Below are 16,849 nucleotides of genomic sequence, written 5' to 3'. Positions count from 1 at the left end.
GGGGATGGAAACCAGTATGATATTCTCTGACAGCACACGTTTTGTCCTTTCAGCAATTTATGGGTTTTTTTTGTGGTCTCAGCTCTGGGAGGAAGCCACTAAGAGAGGGCTAGAGAAAACACCGGTCCCTGAATTTGGACCACAACTCCCATGGCTATGCACTCTTCCTACACACTGCCTTCACAGAACTGCTCCTGGGTCCTCCAGTGCGGACTTGCAAAACCCACCAAGCTCCCGAGGCAGAAGAGGGGGCCAGAGGAAGCTCCCGCTCACCGGGGTCCTCTCCCGCGCCGAGCTGCCCTCTCAGGCTCTGGCTCCAAGAGCAGCCCTAGCTCTTCCCTTGCCATATGGCCAGCGGGTGCAAGGGCAGCAAAGGCAGCCTTTTACGTGTCAGCAACAACCGTCAGGAGCCAGAATGGTTTCCGTTTCTCAAAGGGAAGCCTCCTCCTTAGTGAGGGTTTCCCTCCATGCTCAAGAAGAGGCAGACGGTCTGTGCTCGGCAGTGGGTTGGAGGTCCTCCTTGCACCCCAGCATGGGGCTACAGCCACCAGCCCCCACCAGCGAGCTGTGGGTGGGGAGGAGCAGGTGGAGGTGTAAGGAGGGAGAGGAAGGATAAGAAAGGAAGCCAAAGGTCCCTTACCTCTGAAATGCCCGACTCCAGCACGCTGCGGAAGAGGGACTGCCTGTAGTAGGGGCTGATAGTGGAAGAGAACAAAGGCAGGAGATCATACTCAAGGAGACCCTCTCCAAAAAACTGGTCAAACAAACGGCTTGGAATGAGGGGTCCCAGAGCACGCTTGAACCAGGGGTGCTGGATGGTAATGTCCATGCTTGCTGCTGCTGCGACCTGTGGCTGCAAGGGGAGAGCAGTGGGGACAGTGCAGTCGCTGGGAAGACAGCGATGCCTTGGCTGGACTGCGCAGTGCAGCCCCAGGGAAGCTCCCCCTATATATACTGGTCTCGCAGAATGAAGGCATTAGCGGGATTTCTCTGGAAAGACATGATCTCATGATGGAGGCAACGTGGTCAGCAGAAATGCGGAGACTGACCTGGAAATGACAGTCTGGTTGGAATTGGTGCCAGATCTCCCAGAGGGACAATGCCAGGCTGCAGGCTGTGAGGCACAGGGTGCCCAGTGGTACTGGCAGATCTTCAACGGGGTCAAGATGGCTCAACAGGACACCCCACTGAGCATCTCAAGGATGCCTGTGAAGGAGGTCTGCTCTGTGGGTCTTTGTAACCCGCCCTTGGCTTTTTGATAATTTGCTTCTGTTTCTGCCTCTCCTTGAAACAGAGACACAAAATCTCTTCCAAATAAATGGAACAGCCTTCTTCCAAGTGAGGAAAAAAGAGTTTGATTCAGGTTGAAGAAAGGGATGCCTTTTTTGTGACATGCTGTAAAGTGTCTCCACCACTTGAGAGGGGCCTGACACCCCGGGCACAGGGATCCTGGCGGGACTGGCAGGGAAGCAGGACTAACGCATGATGCAGAGCATGAACATGGGTTTGACAAAACAAATGTTTTTAACAAACAAATACTTTGCCAAAAGAAAGAAGAAAAAATAAGTTTGATCACTGACTGTAACAGCAGTCCCAAAGCTGCTCTTGAGCGTGTCCCTGTTTTGATTTAGGCGTGTTATGGGAGATTCATTTATTTCCCGGTGTCATGACACAGATCCTGCATAACATGCATTTATGGTTACAGCTGTTTTGCATTTCTGTTTGACTTAAAGCCACTTTTTAGGGGTCATCTGCCAGCCTGGACAGACTGGGGAAGGGGCACGTGGACAGCAAACTCTGCTAGGGACCTGAGGGCACTGGGCGGCAAAAGGGCAGTGAGGCTGCCCAGCTCCACAGCAAGGCTCGGCACAAGGCTGCGGTGACAGCCAAAACCCCAGTTCCACTGGAGCCGGTGATGCATGGACTGCTTTCTAGGGGCCTTCTGGCCAGCAGAAGCACCTACATCAGGAGTCTTGTGCATCTCAGCACCTTCTGCAGTCAGCAGAGTGAGGGAGAGAGAGGAGAGGGCACCTCCAAAAGGCACTTCAGAGCTGAGGGGCTGAATTATCCTCTCATGGTGCCAGGGATTAAATAAACCGAGGGTGGCTGAGATTCTGGCATCCATGCTTTGGGAGAAATGGGATCAGTCCAGGCCAGAGGGAAAAAGAAAAGCACTGAGGCAAACTGACATTCAGCTGAACATCACCTGCCATCTAGGTGCTACGTGGTCTTGGAAAATCCTTGGCCTTGACTCCCACACATGACTCCTCCCCACACTGCATGGAGGCAGGGAAGGAAAAAAGGGAACCATTCCAGAGACTTTCCTTCATGGAAAGCAAAAGGTTGAGCAGAAAAACACCCAGAAAGGCAGCAGAGACCACAAAGAAGACAGACAGGAGTTTAGGTTCAACCTCAGCTAATTCCAGCAATAAAAGGCCCTGTGGTCTGGCCATGGCTCTCCAGCATGAAGGCTTTTTTAAAACCGGCTGCCAAAATGAGATCAATCCCTCCTGAAGACGTGGAGGGGAAAAGCACAACAGATCTAACCCCCAACTCAGTCCCACTGTCCTAAATCTGTCATTTTTCCTAAATCTGTCATCTCTGCTTGAGAAAATGAAGGGGAAGCAAACAAAAGTCATAAAGAACTCAAAGATATTTTTTCAAGAGCTCTATGAAATTTGGGTCTTTGCCCCAGGACAGAAGAAAATGTCTCTTCAGCCACCCGGTACCAGAGACCTGCTAACCTGTATTTAACCAGATGGCAGCAGTGACCTGACACATGGAGAACAAAAAAGGAGAGATACAAGAACAGGTTCAAATCCCAAGCCACTCGCTGGAGCACATAAAGCAAACTATTTGGCTGGTAGAGGAGCAGATGGGAACTGTGCCCTGACACGGAGTGCGAGACAGATTTGGGGGTCTGACATACCGTTTGGGCCCCAGCCATGCATGAGGGGTGGATGCAATCCCTGCAGTGTGTTGGGAACATCCCCTTCCTGTTTCCCAAGCCAAGGGTTATGCCAGGAGCTCAGGGAGCAATGCACACAATGGCAGGCACCTCTCTGGGCATCTTTCAGTCTGTAAGAAACTGCCAAATCCTTGAGCTCTGACCTCCAACGTGTTCCCTGTGCAGGAATGGGAGTGGATTATTGGGGTGAGGAGGAAGAAAAGATCCCAGGTGGGTCATACCTCTCTCAGCTACACTGACCAGCAGCACATAGATGCTCTTAGTTAGGCACCAGGAAAGCAGACGCTTGCCCACACACCCACCACTTCTCTCACAGGGAAGCCCAACAAAATCCATTATCTCCCCACAGCCTGAAGCTTGCTCCCAGATCCAAGCATGTCTGTGTTCAACATGTGATCAGAGCACCCTGTATGTTCAGTGGCATGGTGGGAATGGGCTGCTGAGAGAAAAACAACAAATATGCCTCCATCTGAAATTAATCTAAAATAATGTATAGTTACACACATTCAAATACTTGAAAAGTGGCAGCTGACTTTATGGTTTTATACTTTAGTTTCTTCTGGACTCACATTTTCATGGCTCTCCCTAAAATTATTCATAACCATTTTATCTGTGACAGAAGAAATTTTTGTCTTTTATGGGCAAAATATTTCACTGAAATGTAAATTCTATTTACAGAAGGGTTTTTTCTGATACAGACTTCACACTGCCTGCATGCCTCTGGGCAACAAACAGTCTCCTGAGAGTCATCACATCTGATTTCCAACAGTCTAAAATTTAGCTGTCCAGTCCAAATGAGTTGTCCAGACTCCCTGTCCAGTCAGTGGGGGGAGACAGATGCCTCCAGATGGCTCACGTTATAATGTAGGTGGGTAGGAAAGGTGAAATGAGACCCCTTTCAGCAGTACCTACACCTTGACTGACTAAGGAGGGAGCCTGAACAGCTGCCTTAAGGGAGGCAATTCTAATTCTAACCTCCTTCTGGACAAGCAGAGCTGGTGAGATGAATCCCATACAGTGGGATATCAGTACGAGAGGAGAAAGCAATCATTTTGCACCAGTTCAGGGGACCAGACTTCTCACTGGATGCACAACATTTGGGCATCATTATCACCTACTGGGCAGAAGCAGTGAGATATGTTGGTATTCCTACAAAAGGAAGAAAAATTAGTGCACATGCTCACGAGCACACCCATAAGCAATGAATCCAGGCAGGTTTTCCCAGTGCCTCACTGCAAATTTAGAATGCAAGTCCAACCCAAAAGGCCTTCCAGTAGGATCTGCTGTCTAGCTTACCTTTGAAAGAGCCCCTTTCCTAAACTGTCATGCACAATTGCCAGCACATGAGACATTTAGTGAAGGATGTCACCCAGAACAAGCTGCATAAATCCCAGACCATGTTTCCGAGTCAAGCGGGCACCAGTGATCAAGCACAGCCCTTGCCTGTACTTAGCTGCTACTCTGTTCACAGGAATGACTCTCACCTGCCAATTTCCAGGCGAGTCCAGCACTGTTTCTAACCCCCCTGCCAAGCTATGTACAAGCCCAATGTAAAGAGAAAAGCAAGTGTTCCAGTGGTCAGGTATAACTGTTAGTGTAGGATTCTGAAGGGCTATTGTAAGTGGGATTACTGTGTCGCAGCCCCAGGAGAGCCAAGAAAGGCAGCCTCTCTGCTCTGGTCTGCATGTCTCTGGAGCCAGGTGGTCTCTGTTAATGGGCAGAGGGTGCAACTCTTCGGAGAGTTCTTACAGAAAACAGGAATGAGTTCTGGTGCTTTTTCTTTCCACTAGACCTGTCAACCCAAAAAATGTACAACTGTACTCATTTAGATGGTCCTCTGCATTTAGATGTAAACTATTTAGTGCAAACATAAGGGAAGGAATAATCTCTTCCAACATTTAATAATAAAATTATTGCAGCATGCTAATCAGACTAAGGCTTCATTTGAGGGACATTTCTATGAGGTACAAAAAGTTTATGACAGTCGCACAGAGCCAGGACAGGTAATAACATGATTTTGTTGCAAGTTTTCTTCCTATCAGCCTTGCTGTGGTGGAAAATAGCAAGTAACGTATGTGAGGAAACTGGTGAGGGAGAAAAAACGACCCTGCTTTTCCTAATCTCACACAGACCTAGCTTTGGAAAGGACGAAAGAAGTCGACACAGTACGCAAGCAGTCAAGCTAAAAGGGCAGGCTCACTGGGGAGCCAGCATTATCAGTTTTGGCTCCTGAGCTGCTAAGCACTTACTAAAAGCTCTCCCGAGAAATGAACACAGACCACTTATTTCTTTCCTTTTAAGGGCAGAGTCTTTTCTTCAGAAGACTCATTATCTGTTCCTCAAACAGCAAAACCACCCAGGGCAGTGCCATGGCCAGGAGCTCCAAACCTTTCCACCATGTCTGGGATTCTGATGGCGGAAGGAGCAACTGATTATAACTGCAGCTAGAAGCATTTTGTTCTGCACTCAACGCCCACCGAACATCACAGGAGGCACTAAAGTAGTGATTTCTGCCGATTTTGAATGCTGTTGATATCTTGCTAAAGTTTATCATGCATGGGAGGTGAGGACCAGCGCCATTTGCACACCAGGCTTAACTGTGGTTGGGGCTGCAGGGCTAACGCTGTGGGAGGGCTGACATGAAAGAAGGCAGATATTATATTTTTTTTATTAGATTAATAAGTGTTTCTTGTTAAAAGCAAAGAAAACACTTGAAAACCCCTCTTTGAGGATAGTTCATAGCAAGAAGGAAGCCTGTTAGTGGGAGGGTTGATACATGCTGAGCACCTTTGAAAATCAGGCCATGTATTAACAAGTTTAAATATAGATCTGGGAGCCTAACTTACAGCAAGTGTATCAAAAAAACCCCCACAACCCACACCAACTTGGTTTGCTTTTCTTTTAAAGAGAGGTCAGCATGCCCCTACAGAATTATGCAAATTCCCGTGCCTCCCAAACAGCCATCACCTGCCCAGCTGGGAGCAGGTGAGCCAATGCAACTCCCAACAGCCTGGCTTGGAGAGTGAGGGACTGAGCCTTTCCTGGTGTAAGTCATCACACAGTCTCTTCCCTCGTCTCTGCAACTCTTGCTTAATGAATGGTCAATCCCTGTACCACAAGTTTTGTCCCAGGTGGCCCCCACTTTTGGTCACAACGTTTTTTTGTCTCACAGGGACCGTGGTTGTAATGTTGCAGAACACCAGAGGCAGGGAGAGAGCAATCACAGACAGAACAAGTTGTGGAGGTGATGTTTTCTACCTAAAAATAACTCTGTGTCCCATTGCTTTTAAGGCACACCCCTCTGTTCTACTGCTGGCCTTTGGGATTCTTTTTCCACTCCAACATCTCCTTCCTCCCTGTTTTAGAGGGATGGGGCAATTTTTATTTCTTGGCTTATAGCGATCCACAGTCAGATTTATTATTCAGCTGTATACTGGAAAAGTTAAATATCCACTCTCCTCATACAAACACTGATATTTATTTTATCTAAAGTATTTATATAATACCAACAGTCTGCCTTGGTGCAGCCAAAGAGGCTTAAAAAATTACTAGCAATCCCTTTTTTCCACCTCAGAGCCCACATCCTAAACACTGAACAAATCCCATCAGTGTTTAGGGCACATAACATCATTGTTGTCAAATCAATGGTGAATTTACGTGCTGTTAATCCTTGGCATTTTTTCAAACAAGCTCAGCAAGTTTTAGCAGCACAATGCATTTTATGTATTCATCAATGGATTTGCATAGGGAATGAGAGATGCTCTCTGCTTCCCAGTCTGCAGCAGCACGCCCAGAGAGTGGGAGATGCGAGGAGAGCATCTAGCACGCCTGGAGAGCGGGAGAACTAGAAGAGGAGCAGGTTTGGAAATTTACAGCAATGATGCTTCTCCCCATCTGTAGATCTCAGAGCACTTTCCAGAGGAGGTAGGTATCATCATGGTGACTGGGAACAAGTAAAATAACCTCTCACCCAGAAAGGCAGAGGTGCAATTTAAGCCCTTTTCACTCCCCTAGCCTTTTCTGTGAATAAAACCCCTTCTCTCGCAACTCCACAGAGCTTGCTGCTGAGAGTCCCGCTACTTTGCAATCAGATCTCATCTCCGTGGGCTTTCCATTGGCCCCTCTTCCTGCAGTATAAAATATTCCCTTTGCTCTGGAAATTACACCCATTTTTTTCAGACCAGAGAATTTGAGAGGGTAGAGTTGTTTTGTGACATGATATTTACTCATCTAAAACAAATAATTATGCTAAGCGCTATAACAGTTTGAGGAATTAAAACCTTGACTACTTTTCAGAGAAAAGGAGAAATTATGTCCATTGCTTTTTGGTATGAACTTCTACCAAATAAATAAATAAATAAATAAATAAATAAATAAATAAATAAGAGATATCTTCAGATTGAGACCTTTTTTAAAAAAATAAAATAAAATCTTGCTATATGGTTCTTTGACTATATACAATTTTTTACTCTTGACAGTTTAGATGCGAGTTATTTCTGCATGGCCAACATGAGCATTCCTGCATTGGGCAGATCATCCTACAGAGCCTATAGCAGAATGACCCTGTAGATTTTTTTTTTTTTCCTCCAGAGGACTGATACCCAGCCTCTGCACTGGGAAGGTATGGAACAGCGGGAGGAGCAGGGGTAGCATGGGGAATGCTCTACCATGGATATTCACTTTGCAAACAGGCAATGTGGAAGGCTTGGGGAGCAGACAAGACTAGGGGCAGAGTCTGGAGAGGGGAAAAGTGATTGCAAGAGGGGTTAGCCAGGAAGAAAAGTGGCTTTATCAGCTGGTCCAGGGAAAGAGGGAAACTGAACGAGCGGTGCTGATGTAGCGGGGAAGGAGAGGCAGGAGGAGGAGGTCTGTAGGAGCACTGGAAGAAAACAAGCAGAGAAAAGATGATATCATGGAAGGAAGGTGGTCTGATCAGGACAAGCAGCTCTGTAAAGGGCATTTACAAACCCTGCAGCCACTTGGTAATTCTGCAGTGAAGTACACAGTCCTGGTTTGAGTCTGCCTCTCGCTGTCTGAGCAGGGCTTGGGGAGAAAACACTAGACACTGAAGGCAGATATGTCATTGCATGAATTGTTAAACCACCCAGGAAAGCTCAGAAAAGTGCCTAATTGCAGGTGATGCTGCAGTAGTTGTTTAGTGCTCAGGTGTAACACGGCACTGGGAATTGAGTTTTTTGTTGGTGTTAGAGCGACCGTGGAGGTTGGCTCACGGAGAAGACAGGAGGTTGACAGGACAAGAAGGCAGTATCAGATGTAAAAGGGACACTGATGAGAGGGGGTTTGGGCAGACAAGTCACATTATCGATTCAGTTTACAGAGTAAGAGGCATTGAGAGACCTGTTGGTACTGCAGAGGCTGAAACAAGCACAATTCCCCAACAGGTACTGTGTGTACACAGGCTACCTGTACAATTAGGTTATTTAAATTTAACCTAGATAGCCTACCGCAACTGCACAACACAAACAGCATCCAGATACTACTGCAGGGAGCCCGTCCTTCAACTGGCAACCACGGGGGTGAACCTCTCTGAACCTCCACTGGGCTCAGAAGTACCTGTGCAGCACCACAGGACCTACAAATCTCCCTGTGCTGAGGAGAAACACAAAATAATCACAGCTTTCATCTGGCTCAAAAGGATCCACTCTGTTCATCCAGCAGCCTCACTGAGAGAAAAAAAGCTAGCTCTTGATGGGATAATGGTCCCTGTCCCTTACGCCCGGATGCCAGACGAGTCTGTTACGGTGGCAGCTGTCTGGTGACTTGGAGAATTTATTTTTACAGTAGCTTGGTGATGGGAACCTTAGGAAAAAACATCACTTGGCAGAGAAAGACCCTAATAAACCATTTGTCTAAGCTGCTCCCAAATCCTCTTGCTGGGTTTATGTGCACTCATGTGAGGATGAGCATTAGTATGAGGGTGGTGGAGGTTAGCGGCAAAAAGATTAGCGCAATAGGCTGGCGAACAAAATGCTGAGACTGGCTCTGCGTGCGTCACTGTGTGTACGCACTAACAACGCCAGGGCCTGCTCTCAGCAGTTCTTCTCTGCTGTTACGCACGCAGGTTTATGGCTGCTTTGCATCACCAGAGGAGGGGAAGGAGGCAGTGTGAGCCAGCCATCCCCTTGATGTCTCTTATCTTGCAAGGTAAATAGAGCACACAGGCTGGGGACTAGAGCACACACTTGGGGAGAAGACCACAAACTAAGGGATAATCAAGCTGAAGAGCATCGCATTTCCCAGACTTTAGCCCATAGCAAAGTGTTAAGCTCAGGTGCAGCAGATGGGGTAAGACTTCAGATAGTTGATGCAACACTGACAACAGTGGCTCTGCTGTGTATAATTAAGGTTAAATGACAAAGATCTGTCACAGCATCTCCAGCCTAAAACAACTCCTCTTTTCCCTTTCTTCTTTTTCTCTTCATATTTTGCCAAAAGTTCATAGCTAGGGGACCGAATACAGTGAGGGAAAACAAGCAAACAGAAAAATCCTTGCTGCAGCTGTTGAGTAAAAGAAATGCAGAATTTTGCATGTTACAGCTGGGAAGAGTGGTGCAGAGAAGGGGAGCTGCAGCTGTGGCTGCAATAATAGGAGGGAAATTTAGAGCAATAATTTTTCAATGCAGGGCCTCAAATCTAAACTCACAGCATGCAAACACAGAAGTCCTTGCATAACATTTCTCACTTACAAGGGTGACACAATGACCTGTAGATCACAGAGGAGCTTTTCTGTGACCCAGTGAGGGTGCTCTCAGCCATAAATGTTTAATAATGCCCTTTATGAGAAGCTGTGGATGTAGGAGAGCAGTTCTGGAGGCTTCTGATAGCATTCGGGCAGATGAAGAAATAGAAATTAGCACTAAGTAATGCTGCCCAACACTTGGTGTTCTTTCCCCACCTACTGCATGACAAGAGGAATGCTTTCTAACTTCTCTGAGCTACCTGAAAAGTGCCTCTTCCAGTGCTACGTGCTGTTTTGCCGCTGACTGAGTGCATCCAACCTTTCCTTCTCACTCTGAAGTCTTGTCCAGCTTTCCTCTCTGACTCCCCAGTTTTATTCATCAGGATACCTCTGTGTATTCCTGTGCTGCTGAGTGATTACAACCTTCTGTCAAGGATGTTCAGTCTTCCTCTGGATCTGTGTTGCTTTACAGTCTTGTTCCAGGGTACCTAAAAAAGTTGTTACTTCCAAAGAGCTGCTTGCTTTTCACAACACCTCAGCAAAAAGCAGGCCATCATCCTCTGAAGGGCATGAGGATCTGAGTGCTTTTACAGCCCTATTGTGGCCATTCCTCTTTCAGTGTCCCAGCCTATGGTTGGAAGCTTGCTCCCAGCCCAGGGATGACCTGAGGATAAGAGGGATAAAAGCAAGAGGCAGACACTAAATCTCTGTGGTGACAAAATGTGGTCCTGGGGGCTCCATCAGCTTGCTCCTGTCTAGGATGGGCCATACTTCCCAGCTGGGAGGGCCTTACCTGCAAAGAGACATGCAGATATCAGCACTAATTACCCTGGAAAGGGAAAATGGGGAACCACGCACAACCACATTGGCTATAGGACTGGACCTGCTTACGGCCCACTGTGCTCCCCTCCACCCCCACCCCCGAATGGGTGTAAAGAAAGTATCCACAGAAGGCAAAGGGATGTTCCCTTCAGGGAAAAGTGTTTCCAAGAGCCTGGCACATAGCACCCTTCCCCCTGTTCTTCCAACTCATACCACTACACCAGCCATCATGCCAGTCCCTGTGCACTCTGCTCCTCCTCCCTTGCACTACCTTCTTCTGGAATGTGGGCATTTCTTTTTCCTGAAGACAAGAGTTTCAAGAGGCTGCAGCTGTGAACAGGCCAGTCCTTCAGCCACTGCGCACTGCTGCGGTTGCGCCACTTCGTTTCAACCCCCCTGCCCTGATCCAGGGGGCTGGATTATCTTGACCTGCAAGGACCCAGCTTGGTTGAAGAAGTAAACAATCAGAAAAGAGACTACCTGCTGTAATCAATAAAGGCATGAAAAAAGATTGGCATATATATATGAGAAAATGAGGACAGCTTTCCTGAAAACTGCTCCTCCTCTTTGGGATTCCCAGAGCCCAAGAATTTCAGGCCATGTTAAGTAAAAGTGCAGGCCTTGTAACACCATGTAATAAATGTCTTCATACAAAGCAGAAGAGACTTTGCCCTGAAAAAAACTGCCCTTCTTCAGTGAATGTTACTGCAAGGGTTTTGACGTGGCCGCTCTGTGGCTTGCTGTAGTTGGCAAGTGCTTTTCATCTCCATAAACTATAGCGCTGGGAATTTTTCCAGTGTCTTCACAGCATATCTGAAGCAATGCACAGTCTTCAGTTGAGATCACAATGTGCCTACATCCATTTAACATCTATTCCCATAGGTTGCCACACTGCAAGGTTGGCTTTTCCTTTACAAAGCACTTCGGCAAAAACATGCTCTAGGGTCTGAAAATTTGAGCAACTCTGGAAGGGGTTGAACAGGGTCATTGTTACTGTTCCCAGCCACATGTAAAAGACTTTTTTGAACCTCTGAAAAGTACCAACACCCAAACTGCCTACAAGATTACCTGAGTCAGGAATCTCATCCATCCCATCAGCTTGCTCTAACAACAGACAGAGATGCTCATTTTCAAATGAGATTAGCTTTCATTTTCACCCTTAAACCAGGATCTGATTTTTAAAGTTCATTTTCAAAGTTTTCTCCAGCTCATTCTGGGCCACAGAAAACTAGATTTTCCCAAGCAGCCCCTAGGCAGTGTGTCATATTCAACTAATATCTGGCCTACACAGATAGGCAAGAGGAGGGAAGTGGTGTTACCAGCCAGACAAAAGAAGGTGCAAAGGAAATTGCTGAGGCTTCACAGCTGCTGCTGCCTAGTTTCACACCTCTTTAGCTTGCTATCTTCCAGATAACAGTAGTCTTTGGAGGTAAGCACTTGCCCCTGCATACCTCCTTCTCAAGCTGAGTGTATTTCCCTGGCCCAAACAGCCAAAGAGAAACCCTTCCAACTGCAAAGGGAAGCTTGACACCAGAGCAAGGCCATGTTATGTGGCCCTCAGTATAAAGGCCCTACGTTGTATAAAATCCAGAGCTGAAGTGTGTAGCTTGAGCCCTCCTCAGCTCTCCAGGCACAGCTGCTGCATCCACGGCCAGGGAGGCTCCTGTTCTCCTGGCCTCTCATGTGGCATCTCCTGACCTTTGCACCAAGTCCTCCGCTAGCCCAGAAGTAGCACACGTGCCCCGTGCTGTATCCAGCATCGTGCCTTTGCATGAAGGGGGCTGCATCAGCTCTTCATTGCTGCACAGACTTCTACTGTCTACAGGCAAGGAGTGCACTTTTGGGCAATGCGCCAGGGACTCGGTGCTGGAAGAGGGACTGGCATACCATAATCAGAAAAACCCCTAATAAGAGACCTATATTGGCAAGTCTGCTCCACCCCCACCCAGTGACACATGCTGGAGATGGCACTCTGTGCTTGACTTGTCGCGGTTAGTGATAGACTGAGGATGGGGAATCACCAGGAAAGACGAACTGAGAAGCAATTTCTATTTTCTTCCCCAACTTTAGCTGGACTGTAGGAGTGCTCAATATCTACCACATCAAAACAGAGTGAAGAATGACAGCTGTATGATTTGACCTTGCTAATCCAGCTATTTAGTAGAACGTAGAAGTCAGTAGCAGCTGTTATTGAGCCTGCATCTATATACCTGCTCAATAAGCAAGCACTGCTAACAGGACATTTTTTACAGCTGTGACTTTAAAACCATTTCTGGTCTAGAAACACAGTGCAGCAAAATTCCCATGACATTCCAGTGAAGACAACTGCTTAGGAAAGCAGTTTATAGGGGGAAAAACACAAGCAGGCTCTTTTGTAGGCATTGGCATGCTGATTAAAGTGCCATGTATCTTGCCTTAGGGTGCTCATTGTAGCTGCTGATTCGTTGGGAGAGACAAAGGGCAGAGAGAGCATGCATGAAAAAGTGCACAGAGATGGGCTTGGATGGGTATCTGCTGCCTTTCGGGCACTGCAAAGATGGAAGTGGTCCATTTAAATGACTGTTACAAAGGTAGACTAGTAATCCGTCTTCATCTCATGGAGATGCCTCCCTCAACATCCACTTCAAGGTGGTGAACACCCTGATTACACACCACAAATGCCATTTGCTTCAAAATAAATAACTTTTTTCACACTGTTATTTCAAAAACTGTAGCAAGTGTGTGCACTTCTTGGGCCAACAATTCAGCCATTTTCAAATAATTTCAAATGTCCCACGTCAGGTTGGGTTACAGCCAACCACTTTCAACCTCTGGATAATAACCTCTTCCCTAGAGGTGCATCAGGCCCACAGAGGGGTCCCAGGCAGAGCCAAGGAGTCAGGTGGAGCCTGTGAGCCCCTTGCTGTAGGCTCCCTCCAATCTAGGGACATCTTCAAGTATGAACAGTGATTTTTTTCTCTTGTTTTCTTAAGCAGAGTAAAGGAATATAATTCAGGTCTTTTTTGTAGCAGGTGAGACCCGGAAAATCACCGGGGCCTGTGAGACCAGCTCATTGAGACTGCAACACCATGGCTGTAAAGTCTCCTGAGGGCTGCAGTGTGCTCCTGGCCCACCTCTGCAGTCTCTCTGAGATCAGGCTGGAGGGTATGGGCAGATTGGAAGCTGGGGGCAGCAAGGCATGGGTGGCTGAGGTGAGGGACCCCCAAGGTCCCTTTGCAGCTGCCAGTCCACCGCCAGCAGCTGCCCGGGCTCCTCTGCCAGGTCCACAGGGAGGCTTTTAGCTCTTCAGGACAAGAGGCAATACGGGCTAGAGAACTGAAAGTAGCAGCATACATCTGAGCCTAACAAATGCCAGGGACTGCAGGGAAGCTGTTCCAGGTGACAGGAGGTGCACTGGTAAAAAACTTTTCAGCAGCATCAGTGAAGGGATAGGGAAGCCTCTTTAATTTAAGATCAGCTAAATGCCTGAGTAGCCTTGTGCCAGTTGAGGAGCTACTGAGCTATACCATAGCTTCAGCTGCCCTGTCCTAGCAGAGGTCATGACACTGTCACCTCCCAGCTCTCTTTACTAGCCCGTACCAACAAAGTTAGCAAAAACTGATGTTCTTGCTGTGGTTGTTTTAAATAGATTTTAATATTGTGGGAAAATAGTTGTCTAGTATTACTCCAGCATTCAGTATCGCTCAGCTCTGAAAATTATCTCTAAACCTGGCCTCCTGGGAAGCTCCCTTTGTCTTTTGCTAATCCAAGAAGAGAAGGTGGGTCCTTTCCATGATTCTGGTTGTGCTAAAGCCAAAGGACCTTCCAACAGCTATCCAGTGTTACATAGCTTTCCTGCAGCAGATGTATACCCCCAGTGCAACTGAGCTAGTGTTTTTTCAGCTAAAGCCACTTTACAGTGCTAAAAGTAGCACTGTAAATACTATCGATCCTGGCCTGAAAAAATCCAGTTCTGCTGGATGTTGTGAACATCTATTTCTTGCTAAGCTCCAGGGAAATTCTTTAAGAGCATATAGCTTTGCATTAACAATACTGACCTTTTTTTCTAAACCTCATTGGTTCCTTAGTCAGGTGGTAGCAAAGAAGTCTGCTGTTGCAGTTACTGCCCTGAAATTAAGGGCTAAAACAACAATGAGAAGAATTCACACCAGGCAACACAGCTCTTCAGCTGCATCAAAGCCAGCAGCTTTGATGCTTGTGCTTTCACAGGACTGATTAAACAGATCGATTAGATCTGCATCAGCCATTCTGCAAGTCATAATCGGAAAATAATATTTTCACAGGATTAGAGCTTCTTGCTTTGAAAATAAGCAGCTTGGCTTTGTGTAAAATTTTCCAAGGCACCTATATGATGCAAAAAGCAGAGCCCAATTTCAGCACAGGTCATCAGACCCGTGGCAGCTTACCTGGCCTCTGAAGGGTGATGGTGGCAGTGGAGAAATGACAGTTTGGGCTCAGGCTTCACTTCACACTGCACCTCTGAACCTGCTGGCTGGCAGGTTTCTGCTGCAATTGCTTTTGCAGGGTGTTTCTCCTCCTGTGCCTCTTCACCTATAGTAATTAGGGCTCTCTGATGAAGGCCACAAACACAGCCCCACATGCAGGCTTGTCTGCCTTCCACATGACATACCCACACATTCACTTCAGACAGGGACAGACTGACCAGGGTTGGCTTCCACCTCTGGCTCACATCAGGCAACAATTTGTGTGAAGGCAGGATGGGCACACCACAGCATGGATACCCGGACAGTGCAGCTGTGTAGGGCAAAGCAAACCCCTGGGAGCTGAGCAAAACCTCATGGCAAACCCGCAGCCTCCCTTGCCCAGCTCTGGCCCCCTGGGGAGGCAAGAGGGGTTGCAAGCAGGCTCATTGCAGTCCACTGGCCTCTGGGGGGGCTGCCTGCTGCCGCAAGACTCTGCAGGGAGCTGGGCAAGCAGAGCTCACACACCACAGCCTCTTTTGGCCAGGCACACTGCACAAGGCAAGGGGCTCCTGTTTTTCTCCCATGAGCTCCTCAGGTGTCACATCTGCAGCCCTTCTCAAGGCCTCCCTGCAATGTCCTGCCCCTCTCTCTGCACCAACAGCTTCCCCAGAGATGTCACCTCACAAGTCAAGCTGGTCCAGTAACATTTTCCTAAGTCCTCCCATGCCGCTGTAACATCAGGCAGCCTTTCCCAATTACCCCTCTCTCTCCCAAAGCGGATCCCACATTTGAGTCCCCTCACAGGCATCTTTCTGTTCCCCCAAGATCTCCACGCCTCCCAAATGATACATCAGGCTCCCCTGCCATCACCCTGCAACTATGTACTCAGGTGAATACAGGCGACACAGCCCTTGGCACCTTGTTTCACACATCAGCAGAGCTGGGACAGTAAGGTAAGGTAAGGTAAGGTAAGGTAAGGTAAGGTAAGGTAAGGTAAGGTAAGGTAAGGTAACCTCTGCCGTGTGCCACACATTGCTGGGGGCTCCCGGCCGCTCAGTGTCCCAGGTGGGGACAGGGCAGCAGCACCAGCATTGCAGCCACACTGGGGAGAGGCCACGCTGCAGGAGAGGGAGAAGCAGCCTCCAAAGCAGTGACCTGCAGTAGAAGAATGGCTGCAGAAGCGTGGCCTTAGAATCTCTGAAGATCTGCACAATCCAGGCCTGGTATTAGAATAGGCCTGTAATCAGAATTGTGCTGAAGTTGCTGTGATGGAGTTAACAAGAAAGGTGGCCTTCAGCTATTCTTGAATCCTGAGACCAAGTAATTATGTTGTGCCAACAGGCCGTGGCTGTAACGAGATACAGCTGCTGGGAAAGCAGGTGCAGGGCCAAGAAACATAGGGACAGGTATGGGAAAATAGGGAGTAACAAACTACAAGGCTGAAGCACAGCAACACAACTAGCTACATGGATAGAATGCTCATTTTAGTCATGATAATTAGGGGTGTGAGAACCGCGCGCGTTTAGAGACTACTAACCAATTATATTTCTGCTTTACAAATATGCATGTGTATCGGTTCTATATAAGTAGCGTTAGAAACTAATAAAGTTGAGCAAGATGCATAACTCATATTGAGCGTCTTCTTGACTCCAGCGAACCCTTCTTCCAACAATTGGCGCCCAAATGATGGGAAAGCTGGTAATTGCTGGAAAAACTCTGCCTTTGCATCGCAACGGTGGGCTTTGCAAAATTGAGAGTTGCTGTGAAGAGTTCAAGCAGGAAGGTGTCCGTAAGGAATAAAGGCGTCTGAATCCGTCATTGACGTCGTGCGCGGACCTGCACCGGTAAGAACATTTTTTCCTCGATGATGGAAAGAGAAGCAGCACTTACGCTATTAACTGATATTCTTGCTAAGCGAGAGGCTAGCGTGAGCAC

General features: G+C 47.6%; 1 protein-coding gene across 2 annotated transcripts in view; it reads right to left on the bottom strand.

Moving 5' to 3' along the window:
* The window catches only part of CRYAA (crystallin alpha A), a 30,353-nt gene that overhangs the window by 4,237 nt on the left and 9,267 nt on the right, over window positions 1-16,849 (bottom strand). The window contains exon 1 of one of the 2 annotated variants that reach the window (XM_080376766.1): window positions 641-15,873. The exons of the other annotated variant lie outside the window; for it this stretch is intronic. Within the exon in view, the coding sequence (XP_080232892.1) occupies window positions 641-829 (189 nt within the window). The 5' untranslated portion in view covers window positions 830-15,873. Of the gene's footprint in view, window positions 1-640; window positions 15,874-16,849 lie in introns of those variants that run through there. 2 annotated transcript variants of the gene reach the window in all.

This window comes from Falco punctatus (assembly GCF_963210335.1).
Source record: "Falco punctatus genome assembly, chromosome: 2".
NCBI classification, from domain to species: domain Eukaryota; kingdom Metazoa; phylum Chordata; class Aves; order Falconiformes; family Falconidae; genus Falco; species Falco punctatus.
Note: the sequence above shows the minus strand (reverse complement) of the source record. Positions and strands in the feature narration are given on the sequence as shown.